General features: G+C 35.5%; 1 protein-coding gene across 1 annotated transcript in view; it reads right to left on the bottom strand.

Moving 5' to 3' along the window:
- EVC (EvC ciliary complex subunit 1) overlaps nucleotides 1–17549 on the bottom strand; it is a 108618-nt gene that overhangs the window by 50730 nt on the left and 40339 nt on the right. The window contains exons 8-10 of the mRNA XM_044680251.1: nucleotides 16889–17047; nucleotides 11111–11327; nucleotides 1805–1953 (exon numbers count right to left, since the gene is read on the bottom strand). Coding sequence (XP_044536186.1) covers nucleotides 1805–1953; nucleotides 11111–11327; nucleotides 16889–17047 — 525 coding nt within the window. The remainder of the gene's footprint in view (nucleotides 1–1804; nucleotides 1954–11110; nucleotides 11328–16888; nucleotides 17048–17549) is intronic.

The raw sequence follows: 17549 nt of genomic DNA, 5'->3' as shown, positions 1-17549 counted from the left end.
AGGAACTTAAGACATTTATTGACTGACATATGGACACAAATATGGTCATAGAATAAAAGTATGTCAGAGTTGGAAGAGATCTTAGAAAAAAGAATTTGGGGACTGGAAGAGACCATAGAGCATAGACTTTCAGAGCTAGAATACATGTTAGAACATAGAACATTAAGATTGCAAGGGACCTTATAGATTATTTACTTCAAATCCTGTGTTTTACTGAGGGAAAAAAGAAAGGTTAGCCCAAGGTCCCAAAACCTCATAAGTGGCTCTTAAACCCAGGTCTGCTGGCTTCCAATTTTTTTATTTAATTTTAAAAAAATATTTAACATAGGTCTATATTTATATCTATTTCATAACAATATCTATATATAACAGTTTAATAGAAAAATACAAGTAACTGAATGTGATCTTAAATGTTTCTCACTCATTTTACCAGACGGTACGCTATGTAAGTTTATTTTGTTAGGGTACATGCTCTCCATTCCATGGAAAAGAAACAGCATACCCATTATTCAGAAAGTGTTCATATGTCAACAAATAATAAAAGGAGGTCCAGAGACATCTTAGTGGCCCTGTCAATTGTCTGTCATTCTTTTTTTTTAATTCAAGTACTACTTTACTAATTCCAACACAAAGTCTTCCCCTTCCCCCAATTTTGTTTATTTCTTCTAACTAATTATTTAATTAATCAATCACTTACTTAATTAGTTTTGGATATTTTTCCATGGTTACTTGATTCATGTCCTCTCCCTCTCTGCCTCCCTCCCCACTCCTGTAGCCAATGAGCAATTCCACTGGGTTTTACATGTATCACTGATCAAGACCTATTTCCATATTATTGATATTTGCATTAGGGTGATAGTTTAGAGCAGTGGTTCCCAAACTTTTTTGGTCTACCACCTCCTTTCCAGGAAAAAAAATATTACTTAGTGCCCCTGGAAATTAATTTTTTTAATTTTAATAGCAATTAATAGGAAAAATAAATGCACCTGTGGCCATCACCACTCCCCTAGGTTGCTGCAGCACCCACCAGGGGGCAGAAGCGCCCATGTTGGGAATCATTGGTTTAGAGTCTACATCCCCAACCATATCCCCATTGAACCATGTGATCAAGCAAATGTTTTTCTTCTGTGTTTCTGCTCCCACAGTTCTTTCTCTGGCTGTGGATAGCATCTTTCTCATAAGTCCCCCAGAATTACTCTAGATCAGTGATGGGCAAACTTTTTAAAGAGGGGACCAAAGGAAAGGAAATGCTCATCTGTCAGTATGTTTCTAAGGCAACTCTTTCAAAGTTTCATTGTATTGTATCCTACTCATTGTATTCGTCAGTTTAGGAATAATGTCACAGGGCGGATAGAACCTTTCGGGGGCCGCATCTGGCCTGTGGGCTGTTGTTTGCCCATCGCTGCTCTAAATCATTGCATTGCTGCTAAGTAGAGAAGTCCTATGTTCAACTGTGTCACAGGGGATCAAGAGTCTGTCATTCTTTTTTTTTTTTACTTTTTTTTGTTAAACCCTTGTACTTCGGTGTATTGTCTCATGGGTGGAAGAGTGGTAAGGGTGGGCAATGGGGGTCAAGTGACTTGCCCAGGGTCACACAGCTGGGAAGTGTCTGAGGCCGGGTTTGAACCTAGGAGCTCCTGTCTCTAGGCCTGACTCTCAATCCACTGAGCTACCCAGCTGCCCCCTAGAGTCTGTCATTCTTGATAGTCCATGGCCCCCCTTGATCCAGACCTGTGAGACTATAGTGTGTGACTTTGATTGAGGATGGAAACAATTTGTCAAGAAGTCAATAGGAAGACATTACCTTAACTACCTCATCAGGATCAGTCATTTTTTGTGCTTTTCCAAGAAGGCGTACCCTCTCTTCTTCATGAGTCAATGTCATCTTTTCTATCATCACCTCCCGGTGAGCCAGAGAAGTCTTGATTAGGTCCTTACCTCTCTGAACAAATTCTGAAACATAATTTCTCTATGTTATTAGGCTGAAAAGAAATTTCAATTCTCAAAAAAGGAAGGAAAACAATAATACTGAGGATAACAATAAAAATGATCTCTCACTGGCTAACTCTGTTAAAGTCAGAGGTGCTAAGAAATTGTATCTGCATTATCATTTTTTGTTTTTTTTTTTTTAGTTTTTTTTTCTTCTAAATGTTTAGGAATCATAGGTTTTTGAAGCTATGAGATTTTATTTTATTTTACAAATGAGGTATCAAGCCTAGAGATGTAGTCACTTGTTCAAGATCAAATAGTCTATTTAGGGTATAGCCAGGACTAGAACTCAAATCTGATTTCCTGCCCACTCCTCTTTTTAAGTGCCGCGCTATTTATGCAACCTTGTATTTGATTTTCAAAATTATTTTATCATATCCATGTTATAACAAAATTGTTTTTCAGTAGAGAGAATATGTGACAGCTTTTAACACACTAATTCTCTTTTCCCCTTAATAGATTCTTAGTAAGATTATAATTATTTTTGGTGTAATCAGTGAATTACTTATTTTCATCATCTGTTTTTTACTTCACTGTCACTCTGGAAATCCTAGGTGAGACATAACATCTCTTTGCCCTGGTTTTAGATTATTTTATAGACTATATATTTCAACCTTGATGATATGGAGGAAAATAAAAAAAGAGAGAGGAGCACAGAATTTCAAAGGGGGGGCCATGTCAGAGGTCATCTTGCCCTGAGATGTCAAACACTTGGCCCATGAGCTGCAATTGGCTAGAAATACTCTCAAGTGCAACCCAAACCAGATGAAAATGTAATTGGGAGATAGTTAGCAAAATAAATAAAACCAATAAAACAGATAAAAATTTAAAATTAAGTCAACATGTAGTCCACTAGGAATTTCTTATATGGATTAGTAGCCCCATTTCTATTTGTGTTTGAAACTATTTATCTAGTCTAACTGATACATGAACAAGAATCCTTTCAATACCATCCATGGTAAAAGGCCATCCAGCTTCCTCTTAAAAGGGCCTTCAGTGATGGGGAATTTGCCACCTTCTGAAACAGCGCAATCTAGATCTAGCAGGGAAATTGTATCAGCTATCAAAACCTAAATCTACTTGTATATAACTCCAAACCATTGTTCCTGGCTCTGACTTTTTGGGAAAGCAGAATGACCCTAATCCTTTTTCTAACATGAAAGTCCTTATAACGACCGCAGACAGTAATTCCTTCTTGCTCTGACTTAAATATAAGAATTAGATCTTCTATTCTCTAGGCCATCCTTTTTGAATTTCTTTAGTACAATAAGCCTTTAGAATATCCTAGTTTTGCTCATCTGGAAACATTCTCATTTATCAATGCTCTTCCCAAGTATATTGCCCATAATTGAAATTTGTAACCCAAATATGGTTTGACCAGGTCAGAGAACAATAAAACTAATACTTCCTTTTCCCCTCCTTCAACATTTTTCACTTATTTATTTATTAAGCATTTCATAAACAAATCCCATTTTCTCAACTTGATGATAAAGGTAGAGCTTATGTTTTATCTTAGCTTCCTAGCAAAGTGTCTTACCCCTAGTAGGGGCTCAATAATTGTTTGTAATTGTTATTAATGAAGTATCTTCCAATTAAGGTTTCTCAATCCCATAGTCAATAAATGTCCTCTATTACCTAAAAATACTTATACTTAAAATATTTAAATACATAATTCATATTCACATTATATACATTTGTATATACACATACAAACATGCATTTATATATGTATATGTGTGTATATATATATATACATACATACATACATATGTATGTTTGCCCACTGTGTGTCCTTGGGCCAGAAGTTCTTAACCTGGGGAACATGAACTTAATTTTTAAAAATTGCATTTCATTACAATTAGTTTTCTTTGTAATTCTTTGAATTATTTAATGCATATAAAATCATTATTCTAAGAAGGGATCTCCAGATTGACAAAGGAACCCAGAAAATACAATGTTGAGATCCCCTGATTTAGGACACTATGAAAAATTCAAGAGAGTAGTAAGAGCTCACATTTCTATAGCAGTTTCAGATTCAGAAAGTGCTATCTTGAAGATGACAACTCAGTGAGGTAGATTGCCCAGGTATTATTATCTCCATTTTGCAAATGATACAAGAAGGATCTCATCTTAATGGGCTGATTGTCTCATGGCCACAAAGGCTGAGACTGGAATCAGGATCTCCTGACTTTACCTCCAATGTCCTTCCCACTACAACAAGGTAGTTCTAAGGAGAAGGAAATTACATAGTTTTCTATGGTCAAAGATTTAAGTAAAGATGCTCAATATTCAGAAAGTGATTAAAGAATAGAATACAATACTCCCCCTATGCATTAATTCAATAATAATTTAGGAACTGTCTATGTAAAATGAACACATATATATAAATAAATTGAATTATGAATAAATGAATGAGTGTATGAATACACAAATAGTTGATGGATAGATAAATAAATAAAAGGATAGATCAACAAATGAATGGATGAATGAATAAATGAGTAAATGTACTTATGAATAAAATAAATACATGATTAATGGATAGGTAGATAACTAGAAAAATAAATAAAGTAACTGACTCTATGTAAGTCACCCATATTAATATGCTTTGGGGATGGTGTCAACATAAATCAAAACAAAGCAGCCATTGCTTTTATAGAAGTCACAATCCAGTAGGGGGATAAGATATATATGCAGATAATTATAATACTAATCAAATTATGAGAAATGCACAGGAAACAGAAGAGTGTTCTGATGAGAGAAGGAACAAGCGTGGAGAAGAGGAAAAAACATTGGATTCCCAGGTTCAAACCCTAGCACTGTCACATGCCACCTGTAGGACACTACACAAGTCACTTAACCTTTCTGGATCTTAATTGCTTCCTGACTCCAGGAAGAACTAAATTCTAAACCTGCCTCAGACTTTCAGTAGCTCTGTGACACTGGACAAGTCATTCCACCTTTGCCTCCGTTTCCTCATCTGTAAAGGAAGGAAAGGGGGAAACAAGCATTTATTAAGTACTTACACTGTGTCAAGTACTTTACAAATATCATTTCATTTTACCTTCACAAATAACCCTAGCAGGTAGGTAAAGGAGAGGGGAATAATAGCACCTACTTCCCAGAGTTGTTCTGAGGATTAAATGAGATAAAACTTACAAAGCTCCCTGTAAACCTCATAGTCTTGAATAGATGCTATTATTATTTTGTTTTAATGAAGAATTTGGAATAGATACTTTCTAGAGATCTCTTTCAGATCTTGCCAATGATGAAATGATGATGATGCTTCTAGCTTGGAGGTATGAGATGGATTAAAAAAAAAGAAGGTTCCAAGAGGGAAATAGAGAATGGGCTTGTTTTTGGAAAAGACAATAAGGATTTCAACAGGTGGAGATGAAATGAACAAGTGAGGAAAACAAAAAGGGAAGAATATCCTTGGTTTTGTGATATAGACTGTAAGGGAAAGTAGAGGTAGGAATGCTAGTGGGTCAAAGTAGTCAGGAAAGTGGACCTCACATGGAAATGAAATGAATTCCAGAGCCAGGAAAAGGAGAAGCAACACTTCTTTATTTCTTCTTTGTGTTCTCCTTGTGCGTATTGTGCTATAGAGAAGGATTCCACTTATTCTCTTTTGGTCCCAAAGGCCAGATGAAGAAGCCCCACATGGTAAGTGGGAATTGCAAAGAAGCATATTTTGGTGAGATATAAGAAGATGTTTCAAAATTTTAAGCTATCCAGTGGTAGAATGGAGGAAGAGGATTTCCCCTCCCTGGAAGTCTACCAGTAGAGTCCAGTTGACCCTATATTAAGGATATTATACAGAGTATTCCTTTTGAGATAAAGATCAAATTTCCTGAGATCCCTTCTAATTCTGATATTCTGTAGTTCTCAAGGTGGATACAGACCCTAGAATGAGAACCAAGGAACAGTGACTTAATTAAAAGGAATGAATCAAATCAGATGCTTAAACTACCAGCATCCATTAAAGTTGATTCTTATGAAAAATTGGGCTCTTTTAGCATTCTTGAAAAATAGCTAGTTATACATTGGCTGGATGATTTATGGAGCAATTAAGACTTATTTACTTAGGCAGTTACCAAGCTAAGGTCACACTATACTTGATAGCAGTAATCCCCTGCTCTAATGGGACTCCCAAACATAAGCATAATATATCAGGAGCCTGGGAATAGTTTACAAAGGCATTGTTTTACTGTTATATAAAAGAAGAAAGACAGTGTGATATTGTAGAAGGAGCATTGGACTTGGAAGCAGAAGACCCAAATTTGAGTTCCAACAATGATGCTTGCTAGTTGTAAGGATTTAGGAAAGTCATTCATGCTGTCTGGGTCTCTGTTTTCTCATCTGTAAAATGGAGAAAATAACACTATTAGTTTCACTGGCGTTTCAGTTGGAAGGGACCTTTGAGATAACCTAGCTTAGTTGACTCATTGCACAGAGGATGAATTTGAGGCTGAAAGGAATTAAAGTGACCAGCTGGTGAAGTCACAAGCAGCAGAGAAGAAATTTAAATTTAAACCTTTTAGTTATATTTCCAGTAATCACAATGGCACAAAGGATTTTTGGGAACAAAATATTTTGTAAGCCATAAAGTGCTAGATATAAATCATCACCAGGAGCTGCAGTACAATGGTAAAAGGGAAAGGGATTTGAAGTCCAAGAACCTATGGCCAGTCTTGGCTTTGCTACTTACTGTCTATATGGCTCTGGACAAATTACTTTCCCATGATAACCTTCCATTGCTTTCTCCAGAATATGAAGAGGTTGGAGCAAATGACATAAAGCCTTCCTTCTGGCTCTAAATTCTTTGGTCTATGCATTATTAATAATAACAGAGATCATCATTTACCTTGTGTAAGCTTTATGTTGAAAAACACAACACTATCTCATATATGATCTTCTTTGATCTTCACAACATTAACTAGGGCAAATGTTTTCATTCCCTTCTTACATATGATATTACATATAACAGCTAGGCAGGAAGAAGTTGGATCATAATTGAGGTCTTCTGTTTCTCAGACCAAAGATGCTCTAATCTACTAAAGACAAAACCCTGGAGTGGACCTTTCTGCATTAAGAGGGAGCAAGAGAAGTGAGAACAAGAGAAGAAAGAGGTATGTGAAAGAGAATAGAAAAGAGAGAAGAAAAAAGAAAGGGGAGAAGGAGGGCAGTGCTTCTTGTCTTGCAGCTGCTTCTCTCCACACACTGTATTTCAGCTGAGGCAGGATTCATTAAAGTGACAAACAATTTGCTTCTTGCTGAGAATAAACAAGATTAAATACCAAGCAATTCACAAACAGGGAGTGCCACACAAAGACAGCGGCAGCAAGTCAACACATTCCTTTTATCAGCTTAATTTGCTTGTGGAAACCTACTGTACAGGCTCTGCTTTTAACCTAAATTGGCCTCATATAAAACCCGAGTGGGGTCCATAATCAAGATTTCGGTAAAAGAACAAAAAAATGACAATCACAAAGAGATTTGATGATACCTATGAACAAAATGCCTTCATTCGAACTGAAAGCTGTGCTTTAAAAGACCCAGCTTTTGGTGTAGATTTATGGATGGACATATATAACTATGTATCTAAACACATACATACGGACATATATTCACACATATTTCTGATGTGATTTTTTTGCACAATAATTTTTCAGTATGCCTAGCTTAGTGAATAGAAACTTGGAGAATCAGGAAGATTTCAGTTCAAGTTCTGATATGAACTGACTGTTCATTTAAATTAAATTAATATAAATTCATTTAACCTCCCAATGTTGTAGGAAGTTCTTTAAGACTTTAAGTTGCATTGGTAGAGGGACTTGATTAAGTGGGAATTCCTTGTATCAGTGAAATCACAGTTCATGTCTCATTCCATCCCATACTTGATACTTCCCCAAACTCATTCATTCTCAAAATAGAATTCATTTCAAGGAAGTGGCATAAAATCATCTTCACTTATAAATTGAGGTTATAAATAACTAACCTTCCTGCCTCATAGAATATTGCTAAGAAGTGACTTCAGAGACCTTAAAATGCTATTATAAATGTGACCTACTAGGAATAGATTATGTAAACTAATATTTAGAAAACTGAAGGATCTGATATTTCTTTGCAGTGTGTCTGCCTTCCATTGACTCAGCTTTTAAATATACTCAGACTTACTAGATAATCTTCCAAGAATTGCTATGGCCCCTGTTAGTTATTAGTCTCTCTCTGTGTGTTTTTTCCCTCTCTGTCGCTCTCTCTGCATTTCATCCTTGGACCCATCCTCAAAATCTTTGCTACTTAGTAGGACCTGCTAGTGCCTATATATCACTGACAAAGCCTTTGAGAAGGTGGGGTCAGTCTCACACTAAAATGAGGCATAAGGAGAAGAATTCATCGCCTTTAATAGGAAAACAAAAAACAATGCTACACATTACTTTATAACTCACCTAAATGATGAATGTTGTATAAGTACATTAGTACATTACAACTTTACTATCTACTCACGGACATGGCAGAAACTTAATGGTATAAATATTGGAATCCCCAAATTAAAAGGAGTGGGATTGAATGAGCAGGTATACAAGGATCAGTTTTTTGCCACCACAAAAAGCGTGGCTATAAATATTTTTGTGCAAGTCTTTTTATCTATGATCTCTTTGGGGTACAAACCCAGCGAAGTTATGGCTGGATCAAAAGGCAGGCATTCTTTTATAGCCCTTTGAGCATGATTCCAAATTGCCAGCCAGAATGGCTGGATCAGTTCACAACTCCACCAGCAATGCATCAATGTCCCAATTTTGCCACATCCCCTCCAACATTCATTATTCTCCCCTCCTGTCATTTTAGCCAATCTACTAGGTGTGAGGTGATACTTCAGAGTTGTTTTGATTTCTCTAATTATTAGAGATTTATAAATATCTTTTTTTTTAAACCCTTGTACTTCAGTGTATTGTCTCATAGGTGTTAGAGTGGTAAGGGTGGGCAATGGGGGTCAAGTGACTTGCCCAGGGTCACACAGCTGGGAAGTGGCTGAGGCCGGGTTTGAACCTAGGACCTCCTGTCTCTAGGCCTGACTCTCACTCCACTGAGCTACCCAGCTGCCCCAATTATTAGAGATTTAAAAAAATAATTATTAGAGATTTAGAATACTTTCTCATGTGCTTATTGATAGTTTTGGTTTCTTTATCTGAAAATTGACTATCAATATCCCTTGCCAATTTATCAATTAGGGAATGGCTTGATTTTTTATACAATTGATTTAGCTCCTTGTATATTTAAGTGATTAGACCTCTGTCAGAATTTTTTGTTATAAAGGTTTTTTCCCAGTTTGTTGTTTCCCTTCTGATTTTGGTTGCATTGTTTTTGTTTGTACAAACCCTTTTTAATTTAATGTATTCAAAATTATTTATATTACATTTTGTAATTTTTTTCTAACTCTTGCGTGGTTTTAAAATCTTTCCTTTCCCAGAGATGTGACCAGTATGCTATTCTGTGTTCACCTAATTTACTTATTGTTTCCTTCTTTATATTCAAGTCATTCACCCATTCTGAATTTATCTTGGTATAGGGTGTGAGGTTGATCTAAACCTAATCTCTCCCATATTGTTTTCCAATTTTCCCAACAGTTTTTTGTCAAATAGTGAATTTTTGTCCCCAAAGTTGGGCTCTTTGGGTTTATCATACACTGTCTTGCTGACGTCACTTACCCCAAGTCTATTCCACTGACCCTCCCTCCTGTCTCTTAGCCAGTACCATACCATTTTGATGACTACTGCTTTATAGTACAGCTTACTATCTGGTACTGCTAGGCCACCTTCTTTCACATTTTTTTCATTATTTCCCTTGATATTCTTGATCTTTTGTTCTTCTGAATGAACTTTGTCATAGTTTTTTTTTTTCTAATTCAGTAAAAAAAAAAGTTTCTTGGTTACAAGGGTCAGAAGAGTAGTTCCTTGACTGATTTGCAGTTGGCCTTTGGAAAATGACATATGTATCTTAAGAAATTTTATACATACTACAAGAAAGAACTGCAAACATAAGGATATCTTTAAAAGTTCTAGCTGAATGACAAAAATAATAGAGTTAATATATTAAAAAAAGAAATCTATATGAGATCTGTTGATATTTTAAATTTAAATGAATTAAAATTAATTTTGTTGTGATACTTCTGCCAGATGTAATGAGCTATAGCATAGAGGATTGAAAAATTAGGCTTAGAAACCACTGGATTGGCACCACAGCATATGGTTCCAGCAAAATCAACAGCATTACAATGCAATGCATCACACCCACCCCCTCTACTCTAAATAAATCAAACATATCGTTAATTTTAAAAGAATGAAAGGTGCACATGATTCTAAACTGGCTCAATTCCCCTATGAAGAAATTTCTCTGTTATTTAATTTTGAAAGTAGTCCATCCAAATTACACTTGAAATATATTTATTTGGTGGAAAAACAACCTAGAATCTTTTGGGGGAAGAAAAGAAGCAGTTTGTCAATGGAAAAGTTGATTGTAAAATTCAAGACATTAAAAAACTTAAGCGATAGGTTTAAATAATTTTTTTATTTCATTCTTTAAGAGTTATTCACTGGGTCTTCATTAAACATGCAGCAGAAAATAATGGTTTCCCTTCACTAAAGATCTGTAGGTTAAGGTCGGATGGCCACTTATCATAAATGTTGTAATGAGGATTCTTGATAGTTGGTCAAATGGTCCAATCCAACTCTGAGATTATGTGATCTTTGACAAAGTGATTTATAGTGAATATATATATCTGAGCAATTCAAATGACAGATATGATTACACTATTTTAAATAAGGACTGAAAATGACAGAGATGAAAACCTGGAATCCACGTAACAGATAATGGGCAGTCACTGAATATCGGAGAATGAAATGAAGAAATTGGTATTTTAAGGAGAGTTTTTTTTACCCATGTTTAGAGTGCCAGAATCGCTTTTGTACTCTAACATCAATTGGTTGTCTTGGCATCCAATAAAGAAATAACTACTTTTCCCTCTCAGTTGGATAATATTACCAAATATTGGAGTTGTATTCATATTTTTTTTCACAAAATCATTACTGCTTCAGATACTCAACAAATCAGAGGCACTTACCACTATTAAAACGTTCTACTTCTTCCCAGAAAGTTTTGTGCAATTGTGTTAGTAGCTCTTCCTTCTGTCTTACTGAGAGTTTCCCTGCAATGGTTAATGATTCCAGTGCCCGGGAAATCACAGTCAACCGACATTTAGTCTCTTCCTGTATTTGTAATTTTAAGGAGTTGATCATTTTGGCCATATATTCCCAACCCATTGTTCTTTCTTGAATATCCTAGAAATAAAAACATATAACATGAAATTAAATGATAATGTTGATGAGACAATTTCAAGAGGTAAGTTGGCATATAGTGGAAGTCAGGAAGATTTGAGTTCAAATCCCAACTTAAATTTTTGCTGTCTTGAGGTAAGTGACAACTTTTCTGAGTCTCAATTTCTTCATCTCTAAAATAGAGATAACTACATGTGTAATAACAGAGTTATTATGATGGACTATTGTATTAAAGTGTTTGGGAAACTTTAAAGCACTATGGATATGTAGACTTATTACTATTTTTTAAACTGTGTTGACATCTAGTCTAAAATACCTGAAATGCTTAAAACAATCACCAAAATAATCATTTATTAAATGCCTGCTGTGTGCAGAGCACAATGCTATATATTGGGTGAGATCCAAAATTTAGTTAAGACATGGCTTTTAATGCCAAGTACCTTCCAGTATCATAGAGTGAAATAAATATGCAGAGGAAACCACAATATACAACTTTACCTGACCAGTACGAAAGCATGGTATAAGGCAAAGTATTTTATAAGGTCTAAGAGGAAACATCATAGAATTATAGGATTATAGAGGCTAGAAGGACTCAGGAAGAAACCAAAGGCTAGTTATATGAACTGATTTACCCTAGATCACAAAGTAAGTAGCTGAGCTAAAATCCAAAGTGAGGTCCTCTAACTCCAAGGCTACTATTACCTAATCTACACTATAGCTGTCATCTGCTGACCCACAGGATATCAATATATGCTTCGTGAAGGAGGCATTTCTTGAGGTGACAGAGTGAATTGAAAGTCAGCAAGATCCGAGTTCAAATCTCAACTCAAATTTTTATTAACTATGTGATCTGAGTATGTGACAACTCTTCTGAGTCTCAATTTCTTCATCTGTAAAACAGAGATAACAGCATCTATAATACAGGGTTATTGTGAGGCTAAAATTATGTATTAAAGTGCTTTTCAAACTTTAAAGCATGGGCATATAATTTAGCAGCAAACAAAACAAGAAAAAACAATGAATGAAGGGTATTCCAGGCTAAGGGAATCGTAAGTGCCATAGCACAGGGTTAGGAAAGAACAGAGTACTTTCGGGGAGCAAAAAGTAGTCTGCATTGGGTAGTATTTATTGGGAGGCACAAGAAATAAACCTAAGAAGGTGATTTAAAGTACACATATACAAAATATTTAGAGTAGATTGTTTGATAGTAGCAAAAAAAAAAAAACAACTAGAAGGAAAGTAAGTGCCTGTCAATGGGAAATAGCTGAATGAATAGTAATGAATGAATGTAACTGAATATTATTGAACATTGTGAAATGATAACTGAGAAGAATTCAGAGAAATTTGGGAAGATTTGAAAGAATCGATGCAAAGGAAACCAAGAGAATCAGAGGAACAATTGATACCATGATTTCAATATCATAAAGAAAAACCTTGAAAAACTTCAGAACTCTGATCAAAGGAGTGACTAAGTATAGAGACAGCATGATATGGTGGAAAGTTTCCTGGGCTTAGAACTGGTGGGCTTGGGGGGTGATAGGCTCAAATCCTCGCTCTGTCACTGTTAGTTATGTGAACTTGCATAAATCACATTGTTCCCCTAGACTTCAGTTTCCTCATTTGTAAAATGAGGGAGTTGGACTAGATGGCCTCTCAGGACTCTTCCAGTTTTATATCTATCATTATGTAACTGGAGGACTGAAGGTGAAGGAGGATTCGTCTTTTGGCAGAGAGCTGATGACTGTATGAATGCTGAGGCACTCATGGGTCAGGCTTTTTCATACATATTTATTACAAGGGGGATTCTTTTTGCACGTCATCTTGAGATGACTGTAATGTTAAAAAGAGGGTAATTAAAAAATCAAAGGCAAGGCAGAGGAAAAATTTAGGCAATTTTAATATTTCATAAGTAAATACTTAATTCTTTTGAACACTTAGAAGAATTTTGAGGGAAGGTTGTTCAAATGATAAATCCATGGTCTTCACTCACCAGAGGGCATCAGGCTGATGAAATTCATTATATTCTTCTGAGTCACTCATCCTATCTTTTCTAGGAAAAAACATTTTAAATGACAAAGCAGCAAATCCCACACTAAATAAGGAACCACTCCATCCAAGGATGTTTCTTTCAGCCTGCCTAACAGGCAGAAGAAAAATGCTCCATTAGACAGAGCAAAAAGAATACAATCTAAGAATTTATTTTTGGCCAGAAATTCAGAATCTAAATATATTTTCTAACTAATAATTTCTTCAAGGAAATATGGAATAGATATTTCTATGGCACAGAAAATTTTCTAAAATTTTACTTCAATCTGTTGGAATATTTTTTAACTCAAATGAGTACAGATGCCCTGAATGTTATACTTTTACCTGCAATATCCCAAAGGGCATATGTAGTCTTAAAAACCAATATCTGAGATCAGGTCAGGGGTGTTCACTGAGATGTTGTCATGAAAAAAAAGAAAATAGTTCCTGTTTGAGGATTTCCAATTTTTGATAAAATGAGCTGCTGCTTCCCCACACTTTAATCTTACCCTCTTACTGCTTATGTATGGATGAAATGAAGGATTTTCTGCCTGCTCTGAAGATACAATGGAACTTATTTGCCATGGGATTTTTGGAGAAATCATTTCATCCCTCTTAGTCCCAGTTCTTCATCTGTAAAATGAAAAAGTTGTATGTCTCTTCCAGTTGTGGTATGATGGAAAGAATATTTAGAATAAATTCAGAAAAGGAAAAATTTTAGAATAAAAAGAACTAATTAAAGTGACAGTTTACCCATCACAAGTACTATATTTAGAGGTTAAAGGGACGTGAAAGATGACCAAGTCCAATCCTCTCATTTGACAGATTAGGAAACCACAAGGCAGAGAGGTAACATAACTTGCTCAAGATCATACAGAAAATAAATAGCAGAGTTGGGAATTGAAGTCATGTGTTCTGACACCAAGTTCATTGCTCTTTCCATATTGTCTGTTAAATGAAAAACAAACGTGTATGGTAGCTGTGAGCAGATTATAATATATAATAATTTCTAACATTTATATAACACTTCCCATAAGTCAGTCATTATGTGAAGCATTTTACAATTATTATCCCATTTGATCCTCATAACAACTTTTATTAACCCCACTTTACAGAAGAGAAAATTGAGGCAAACAGGTTAAATGACTCACCCAGAGTCATACAGCTAGTAAAGTGTCTGAGGCTAGATTTTAACTCTGGTTTTCTTGTTTTCAGGTCCAACACTAACCATTATGTCACCTAGCTCTGACAGAGAAAGAGAGAGAGAGAGAGAGAGAGAGAGAGAGAGAGAGAGAGAGAATGAGAGAGAGAGAGAGAGAATGAGAGAGAGAGAGAGTCCTCATGAAATGAGGGACTGAAGAAGTTGAGGAGTAAGAGAAGCCACCAGTGAAATATATTCTAGAAAAAAATATATCAGTTGGCCCTGAAAAGGATAAAAGATGATAGATAGATGACCCAAGTGCTCCACTGACATGCTTTCAATGTCAGCAGAAAGCAAGAAAGGACTCCAGCATTCAGGGTGGACTTCCAGTGGCAAACCAATGGGCAGCCATGGAGGGATTGAGATCAGTATCATGGGAGTGGATACTCAAATTGATGAAATCATATAGGTCCATCTTAATAAAAAGAAGAGACTTACTTGGCTATTGAAGTCTATTAAAGGCTATCAAAATTTAAATCATTTAAATGATTTGTAAAGCATAAAAATTAGAGAAATTTCCATTATGATTATGATTCTTCAACTCTGTTCATTTGTTCAGTGATTCCCATCATCTCTTTCTAGGGATAGAAAACAGGGAGCAAACACAGCTGGTCAATTTAAGTAGAGTCTGACTGTCTTGACTACAGAAACACACATCAGTAACTATGACAAAGGATAAACCTAAAAACCAATTTGAGTGTCAAGGCTATCTCTTGTTTACTATATTCTCAGTTCCCTACACTCTCTCAATATTTCATCTTCTTTCCTGACTTTGACCAATCTGCTCATACTAGATTATATACTCTCTTCTTACCTACTCTAAACCTCAAAAGATGGCCAATCTCTTAATCCACCATCAATCATAATGAGTGTCTTTCCTACTCCCAGACATCTCTAAATGCTACAAAGGATCTATAATCACAGTTATGAGATCCCTCCAGTAATGCAAACTACAACATATTCATATTTGCCCTTCTTGTATGGCTCAAATTCATTTGTTGGTCACTTGTTTTATTTATGCCTGATTCTTTGTGACCCCCTATTTGGGGTTTTCTTGGCAAAGATCCTGAAGTAGTTTGCCATTTCCTTTTCAAGATCATTTTATAGATGAGAAATTGAGGTAAAAAGGGTTAAGTGACTTGTCCCGGGTCACATAGTAAGTATCTGAGGTCAGACTTGAACTCAGGAAAAAGTCATCTTCCTGACTTGAGACCCAGTACTCTCTCAATTATATTCACTGTGCTACCTAATTGACTGTGAGGACTAAAATATGGAAAGAGAGAATAAAGAAAATAAAGAGTGGGTGATTACTGTATGGAAAGCTTAAAAGGAAAATTTTTTCTCTGTAAACTTATAAGACTTTAAGAAGTCAATTGAGTGGGCAAAACAATCAAGCTTCCCCATTTTTTCCTCATATCTCTTAGATGTCACTGAAATACTCAAACTTTCCATCATCTTTCAATATTGCCACATAAACAGCCTGTCTTCTTCCTATCATTCTACATATCTTTGATAATACCTTTTTCTCTTCTTCTTTGTTATTCTTAATAAGTCATATATTCCAGCCTGCTCACACACATGATAAATCTTTCCATTGCCCTCTCAGTGATATTTAATTTAATTTTTTCAGAGACTCATATTCAACATCTCACTGCCATATAGAAACACCAGTAGAATATTGTTACCAAAAAGATGAACCTTTGTGTATAGGGGAAAGTTGAGGTTATGAAAGGATCTTTGGAATTTCCAGATGGCAATCTATCCCTATAAATCCCTGTGGACATGTTGGTGCAGGGGGCCAGTACCATCACTGCCTTCTTTCATTGAGAATTGCACCAGCCCGCATCTCTGCACTAAAAGGATCTATATGAAGAATACATTCTTAAAAATCTCTCACAGCTAAGGGAAAACAATCAATGAGTGAGGTCATCTAGCAATTTGTATAATATTTTGTGTGATTAGATCCCTGCCTGTCTGCTTACATATTTTTTATGTTTTATAATCACTAAAGGTTTAGTTTCCTTTTGGTTTTCTTTTCATTTGTATTTTATAGCACTTTTATATTGTCTAATGTACTTCTGGTTCTGCCATTTCCTTCCTTCATTAGTTCATACAAATCTTTCCATTTTTCTTGAATTACTTATATTTGTAATTTCTTACTAATATAACAATATCCCATTACACTTATATACCACAGGTCATTCAGCCAGTCTGTTGCTCTTCCCACCATAAAAGACACAGGCATTAGCCTTATCAAACATGCCATACTCAGATGGATGAGAACATGTCTCCGGATACTTGATGATCCCCCTCATCTTCCTATTCTCTACCTACTTACCAAAGTCTGCAAGTCCTGAGAGTCACTTAATAACTCTTCTGCTCTAATCATTCTTTCCACTAGATTCTGCATGATCTGTCCTACTTTGGCACTTAAACATTTCAACTGGTCTAGAAGAAACTGCTGGGTTTTTTCCATTTGTTTCCAGAAGGCTTCCATCTGTGAAATGAAAATGAAATACCAAAGAGAAGAGTGGTGACTTTGTGACGATGATGTACTCTAATATTTATCAAATATTACATATTCTATAATGCATATTTTAAAGTATTTGTATGTCAGGATACAATTCTATGTTGATTGTTTTTCAGTTTTTTTAGTGGTGTCCGACTTTCCATTAATCCATTTGGGGTTTTCTTGGCAAAGATATTGCAGTAGTTTACAATTCCTTCTCATCAATCTCTTTGAAATCATGGCATTTTAGATTCCCTCTCCCTTTTTTTAATCATTCTATCATTCAATTTTTAAGGCATCATTTCAGAAGATGATGCACTTATGATAAGGAGGGGCAGATTTAGGATGAACAAAGAGATAATATTTATAAAAAAGCACTTTGCAGAGTGCCTGGATCATAGTAAGCGCTATCTATCCATCCCTCCATCCACCTATCTATCTCTATCTCTCTATCTATCCATCTTCTATCTCTTTATCTCTCTCTTTCTCT

The sequence above is a fragment of the Gracilinanus agilis genome, chromosome 6, assembly GCF_016433145.1.
Source record: "Gracilinanus agilis isolate LMUSP501 chromosome 6, AgileGrace, whole genome shotgun sequence".
NCBI lineage: Eukaryota > Metazoa > Chordata > Mammalia > Didelphimorphia > Didelphidae > Gracilinanus > Gracilinanus agilis.
This window is presented reverse-complemented; position numbering and strand designations above follow the sequence as displayed.